Source organism: Morus notabilis, unplaced genomic scaffold (assembly GCF_000414095.1).
Source record: "Morus notabilis unplaced genomic scaffold, ASM41409v2 Scaffold2195, whole genome shotgun sequence".
NCBI lineage: Eukaryota > Viridiplantae > Streptophyta > Magnoliopsida > Rosales > Moraceae > Morus > Morus notabilis.
In genome coordinates this window covers 32,393-39,122 of record NW_010359712.1, presented here as the reverse complement: position 1 = coordinate 39,122, position 6,730 = coordinate 32,393, and the positions used below count along the sequence as shown (strand labels likewise).

Genomic DNA, 6,730 nt, shown 5'->3' with positions numbered 1-6,730 from the left:
GTAAAATTCTTTTTATTTTTTTTCCCCCTTTAGTTTTTTTTTTTTTTTTTTTTTTTTTTTTTTTACTTGAAATTTCATTCAATTCTTTTAAAAAAAATCAAATATCATGTACACCCTTTTAATTCATTAGCAAAAGACTAAAATTTTATTATTTATTTTTTTTGCATTTTCTAAAAACATGGAATTTAAAAATAATCATCTTAATCCGGGCAATTTTGATTTGCCTCCGTGACCAGCCCTCTCTCCCTCCATTGGCGCACAGCCCCCCAACTCTATCGTTGTCACATGCGTCATTATCATGGAATTATGAAACTTTAAGGCTCCGTTCATTTCATCAATTCGAGTTTTGTTACAGTAAAAAGTTCTCATAAACAATCACATCTAATTTTTTTGTTATAATAAAAAGCTATCACATAAAGTCACATCTCAACTCGAATTAAACACTCGAATCAGCGAACAAAACGGGCCCTAAATATGAGTTTATGAGAAGTATAACATAAACAAAATTAACGATCGAACTCGTATCTGGATTTCTTAGAGATCGCAAGGCAAGGGCAAGCCACAGATCACAATGCTGTAGGGTTGAGCACGAGAATAAGATGCGGCGTTGGACAATAAATCTAGTAGGTGATGATGTTAAGGAACAAAGAAGATCAGATTTATTTCACACATCATGCATTTCGATTATTTTTATTTTAGTCAAGACATTATTATCAAATTTAGTTTGAAATTATTGGTTTCAACATGTCCAAAAAAAAATGTGTTGGGTTATTGAAAAGATATTTTTTTTTTAAACAAAAATCATCAAGGCAGGGTTTTAATGTGATTAAAAATGTAGAATATCAAAACTCATTTTAAAATGATTTTATTTTTTGTATGAAAATGGAAATGAAAACGTTTTCAATCTTATATAGAAATCAATTTTATAAATGCGTTTGGTAATTTTATCAAGTGATTGTTTTCAGTATAAAAAAACTCATTAATGTCTCTCTCTTTCTCTCTTTGCTCGAGAGAGGAGAAAACGAAAACAAAAAATGAAAAACGATTAAAAATCATTTTTCATTTATCTCTCATTTTATACTAAACCAAAAAATCGTTTTCATTTATGTTTTTGTCTTTAATTGTGTCAAACGCCGTTTTGAATACGTTTTCATTTTTCTTTTCTTGAAAAACATGAAAAATAAAAAACAAAAACAATTCAAAACACGGCAAATTTTTTTTTTAACTCAAAAGGTGTCAAAATGTTTTTTTTTTATGAAAAAAAATTGGGTCATTTATTTTAAATTTAAGCGAATAGGCCATATATTACAATAAAAAGTTAAAAATATGCCATTTATTATAATATTTTCCTTTTTTTTAATGGAGATTATTACATATTACCCCGCCACCTATATTTTAATTTCTATCTCACTCGTGATTATTCTTTTCTATTTTAGTTCTATTTCTCTTTGATTATGTTCTCTGCCTAAATTTTATTTATGTTCTCCAATTTATCCCGATTCTGTATCAAACTGTTTCTCAAATAGTAGTGTTAATTTTAGGATTTAATTGAAAAGGGACAAAGGCTAAACTTATATATATGATTTATTTAAAATACCTTTTATTGAACGACCATGTGAGGATCATGTGTCTTATCCAGTCAAGATTTAACATTTTTTTGTGATAAAATGGTCAAAATAGAGCAAATTGCATAGTTCAAAGCTTCAAGATATGATTTGCAACATTTTAAAATTCAAGGATTAAAACGAGACAAATTGCATAAAACCTTTAAAAATTTTTATGTTTGACTCTGCTCATTACAGTTTTACTTTTTTATTTTTATTAGTACCGGTTAGCGTTGCATTAATTATAGACTGTAGTGATGAAAAAAAGTGCTCTTTTATTATTCAAGAAGGCTTTATTTATTTTATTAATTTAAATTTTTACAGTTAAATTTTTTTTAAAAATATTAGATTAAAATTTTTTTATTATAATTAAGTTTTTTAAAAAAATATTACATTTTAACTCAAATTATAAATTGAGCCCAAATTTTAAGCAAGCGGTCCCATGGTTCAGTGGTCAGAACATTGGACTCTGAATCCAGTAACCCGAGTTCCAATTTCGGTGGGACGTTTTCACAGGAAAACGACACGTAGGTTTTTTTTTTTGCTTAAAGGCCTAAACAGAAAACGACATGTTTTGTCGGACATGAAGGCTTTGATTATAGACTGTAGTGATGAAAAAGAGTGCTCTTTTATTATTCATGAAGGCTTTATTTATTTAATTAATTTAAATTTTAAATTTTAAATTTTTACAGTTAAATTTTTTAAAAAAATATTAGATTAAAATTTTTTTATTATAATTAAAAATTTTTAAAAAATATTACATTTTAAATTCAAACCTAAAAAGCGAACTGAGCCTAATTTTAAGCAAGCGGTCCCATGATCCAGTGGTCAAGAACATTGGACTCTGAATCCAGTAACCCGAGTTCCAATTTCGGTGGGACGTTTTCACAGGAAAACGACACGTAGTGTTTTATTTTTTTTTTCGGCGTAAAGCCCTAAACAGAAAACGACATGTTTTGTCGGACATACAGGAGAAATCACTTCTAAACTTACTAATAATTTTTCATCTGTCAATCATTCGCTTTTTTTTCGCCTCGTCGGAGAAGGACAAGAAGTCGAAGAAATCTGGTGAATTCTCTCTCTCTCTCTCTCTCTCTCCCTCTATGTCGATTTCAGTTCCTCCTTCTTTGGTCGAGCCCTTAAACGGTGTCGTTTCACAGCCGTTTTGGAGCCCGGCTTTCCTGCACTTTCTGAATCCACTCAAGCTACTTACTAAGTTATTATTATTATTATTTTTTTAAGACATGCCCCAAAAACATACTCTGTTCTCTAGTTTCTAAGTGGAGATTTTTTAAAGGAATTAATAAATTCAGGCATTATATTTCTTTTATCAGTGGGTATTCGTTTCATTTGATTTTACTTGAGGTGAATAATTTTGAAAAAAAAAAACATTATCTTTACGTCGATGGGTATTCGTTAAATTTAATTTTAGATGGTTAATTATTAAGTTTATTTGTCTAATTCCTTGTGAGGTAATTAATTTCCGATGAAAAAAAGCGCAAGTATTATGTTAATGCTCATATAAAAATTGATTTTTGTGAAATTTAATCTCTCTTTTTTAAGCTTTATTTAGTTGTTCCCATTACAGATAAAAGATTTTTCACAATGTCTTGGTGCACAATCGAGTCCGACCCAGGTATGATGTTCCTGCTGTTTCATGTTTTTGTTTTCTGTAACTGATTTTCATGAGCATCTCTTGTACTATAAGGTCTTATTGTGGTCAAATAAACTTATTTGATGGCTCATTTACATGTTAAAGATGTTGGAGTTAAAGGATAATGCTAACTCATTTTTGTGCTTTAGATGAAGTGATTCTTTTTTACAATGGTGAAGAATGTCAGTTTTTATTTTTCTGTATGGCCTGGACTGTTAAAGTGTTGCAGCTTGATGTTTTTCTGTATATCCTCTCTCTCTTTTATGTTTTGCACATTCGATTTCATGGGGATTTTTTTTTCTTTTTTCTTGTACCTACTGTTTAACAGTTATTTTCTATGAATTTGCCCTCTCTTTCATTAATCTCTTTTTTCAGCACAAGGACCTAAAATTTTTGGCATGCTTCATAAAACAGTGTCTATTATAATTTATAAAAGAAATTCTAAGGCATGTGTTTCTGTTTCAGGGGTGTTTACAGAACTTATCCAGCAAATGCAAGTAAAAGGCGTGCAGGTATGCCTTCAACAATTTATACGGAGTCACTGACATTATCTTTTATGTACTTCTGCCAAAGTTTTATCTTGTCATTGCTGTGTTTGTTTGTTAAAAAGTCAATTTCATGAACAATCTGAACAGATCCCTTTTCTCTCAGGTAATTTGGAAGGAAAAAGTTTATTCTTTTTAAGTGAGAATCAGTAGACCACTGTAATTTATCATGTGCTGATGCATCATTTGTTACTTTTTTCTAAAGGACACTTGTAATACTCTCCGTTCCAGTTTCAGAACTACTGGATTTTTAATACAATGTACTATGTAGTTAACCGAATAACATCCAAACCATGAAGGTGAAGCAGATCTCTCAACTTTCCATAATACCTTTCTCATACGTAGTGGGGGTTTTTTTTTTTTAAATAAATAAATTGCAAAGAGAATTACATTGAAGTTGTTGTTGCTGTGCGTGAAAATGAAACTTTAGGCCTTTTTTTTTATTTTTCATTCTCTTCTTATATTCTAAAGCTATCACTTAGTGTAGCAAACAGCCTGATGCAGCACATAAATACTCTATTAGAAGCCTGATGCCTGGTTTCGAGTTTGAGATATGATTGGTTAGTGTGTACACGCGAAGATTGTGATTGTACATGTGAATACATATTCGCCTTAACTTAATGAGTTGGTCCTAATCATTTGTTATGCAGAAGTTCAATCTTGGTTTTGGCATCAAATATGATGTTTACATTTGAAAAAGTTAAATTCAAATACATAAAATTTACGCTTGCTTACTTTAAACACATGTTCTCAGTGGAGGTTCAGTCATGTAAAATTTTCCTATAAATTGCTGATCCGAAACCAAATTTACATTTTCTTTTATTCTTCATTTAAAGAATTTCTTTAGAACAAACAAGTAAATGACAAGTTTGAATTCCCATCCGGAAGCCTTCCATCTGGCATTGTATTTCCCCTTCCATATTACTATTTAGCACTTCAATCACAATTTTTTCTTCCAGTTATTAAACTGTTTAGTTATTGATGTTTTTCAGTTAATTTAGCATTGATATTACAGTTAAAATTATGAATGGCGTTAAGTTAAATTCAAATACATAAAATTTACGCTTGCTTACTTTAAACACATGTTCTCAGTGGAGGTTCAGTCATGTAAAATTTTCCTATAAATTGCTGATCCGAAACCAAATTTACATTTTCTTTTATTCTTCATTTAAAGAATTTCTTTAGAACAAACAAGTAAATGACAAGTTTGAACTCCCATCCGGAAGCCTTCCATCTGGCATTGTATTTCCCCTTCCATATTACTATTTAGCACTTCAATCACAATTTTTTCTTCCAATTATTAAACTGTTTAGTTATTGATGTTTTTCAGTTAATTTAGCATTGATATTACAGTTAAAATTATGAATGGCGTTGTGAGGTCTTGTTATATTTTAACAGGTAGAGGAATTGTACTCGTTGGACCTTGATTCTCTCAATAGTCTATGGTAAGCTGCCCGCCCTCTAGATTTTGTTTTCTAGCCAGATATCCACATTCTCATTGTAAAAATGTTTAAAATATTTGTAATTTATTGTACCACTGCTTTTTATTCGCCCCTCCATGGAATTACAGGCCTGTATATGGGTTGATTTTCCTATTCAAATGGCGTCCAGGGGAAAATGACGACCGGCTAGTAATCAAGGATCCGAACCCTAACTTGTTTTTTGCAAGCCAGGTTAATCCCTCGATATGTTGGATTGCATATTTCGTTGTGAGGTCTTGTTATATTTTAACAGGTAGAGGAATTGTACTCGTTGGACCTTGATTCTCTCAATAGTCTATGGTAAGCTGCCCGCCCTCTAGATTTTGTTTTCTAGCCAGATATCCACATTCTCATTGTAAAAATGTTTAAAATATTTGTAATTTATTGTACCACTGCTTTTTGTTCGTCCCTCCATGGAATTACAGGCCTGTATATGGGTTGATTTTCCTATTCAAATGGCGTCCAGGGGAAAATGACGACCGGCTAGTAACCAAGGATCCGAACCCTAACTTGTTTTTTGCAAGCCAGGTTAATCCCTCGATATGTTGGATTGCATATTTGTTGCCTTCTTCTCTCTTAATTGTTTCTATGGTCTCCTTTAGGTTATCAACAATGCTTGTGCAACCCAAGCAATCTTGTCCATACTGTTGAACTGTCTCGAGGTCGACATTGGGCCTGAACTGTCAAAATTCAAAGAGTTTACCAGGAACTTTCCCCCTGAACTCAAAGGTTTGGCGATAAACAACAGTGAAGCTATTCGTGCAGCGCACAATAGTTTTGCGCGACCTGAGCCTTTTGTTCCCGAAGAGCAGAAGGCTGCAGGTAAAGATGATGACGTGTACCACTTCATAAGCTATTTGCCTGTTGATGGCATGCTTTATGAGCTTGATGGTTTGAAGGAGGGACCCATTAGCCTTGGACCGTGCCCTGGTGACCGGGATTGGCTGCAGATGGTGCAACCCGTTATCCAGGAACGGATGGAAAAGTATTCCAAGAGTGAGATTAGGTTCAATCTTCTTGCAATTATTAAGAACCGGAAAGAGATGTATACTGCTGAACTCAAGGAGCTCCAAAGGACGAGGGAGCTTGTTTTACAGCAGCTAGCTGCCGCACGGATCGAGAGACCCGTCGATGGTAATAAATTTGAAGCACTGAACAAATCTCTCTCGGAAATAAATTCTGGGATCGAGGCTGCCACCGAGAAGATCTTGATAGAGGAGGAGAAATTCAAGAATTGGAGAACCGAGAACATTCGCAGGAAACACAATTACATACCCTTCTTGTTTAACTTCCTCAAGATTCTTGCCGAGAAGAAGCAGTTGAAACCCCTTATTGAGAAAGCAAAGCAAAAGGCAGGAGACACTAGGTGAAGAGTGTCCTTTTTTCTTTTTTTTTTTTTTTTTTTTTTTTTTTTTAAATTTAAGATGAATTTATGGTTTTTTTTTT

At 32.4% G+C, this 6,730-nt stretch overlaps 1 protein-coding gene across 1 annotated transcript; it reads left to right on the top strand.

The window, feature by feature from the left end:
• Positions 1-3,177: 3,177 nt before the first annotated feature.
• Positions 3,178-6,704, top strand: LOC112090988 (ubiquitin carboxyl-terminal hydrolase 2-like). The gene is made up of 5 exons (XM_024163582.1): positions 3,178-3,240; positions 3,724-3,770; positions 5,202-5,248; positions 5,374-5,476; positions 5,887-6,704. Exons 1-5 carry the CDS (start codon positions 3,210-3,212, stop codon positions 6,652-6,654), a joined length of 996 nt encoding a protein of 331 aa, XP_024019350.1. The 5' UTR covers positions 3,178-3,209; the 3' UTR covers positions 6,655-6,704.
• Positions 6,705-6,730: the final 26 nt, after the last annotated feature.

What these genes read in the sequence shown, in the direction of transcription:
- LOC112090988 (XM_024163582.1), top strand. Translation starts at nt 3,210, where the DNA reads ATGTCTTGGTGCACAATCGAGTCCGACCCAG. An exon ending in CACAATCGAGTCCGACCCAG is followed by an intron (nt 3,241 to 3,723) that starts GTATGATGTTCC and finishes TTTCTGTTTCAG; the next exon opens with GGGTGTTTACAGAACTTATC. An exon ending in ACTTGTTTTTTGCAAGCCAG is followed by an intron (nt 5,477 to 5,886) that starts GTTAATCCCTCG and finishes GGTCTCCTTTAG; the next exon opens with GTTATCAACAATGCTTGTGC.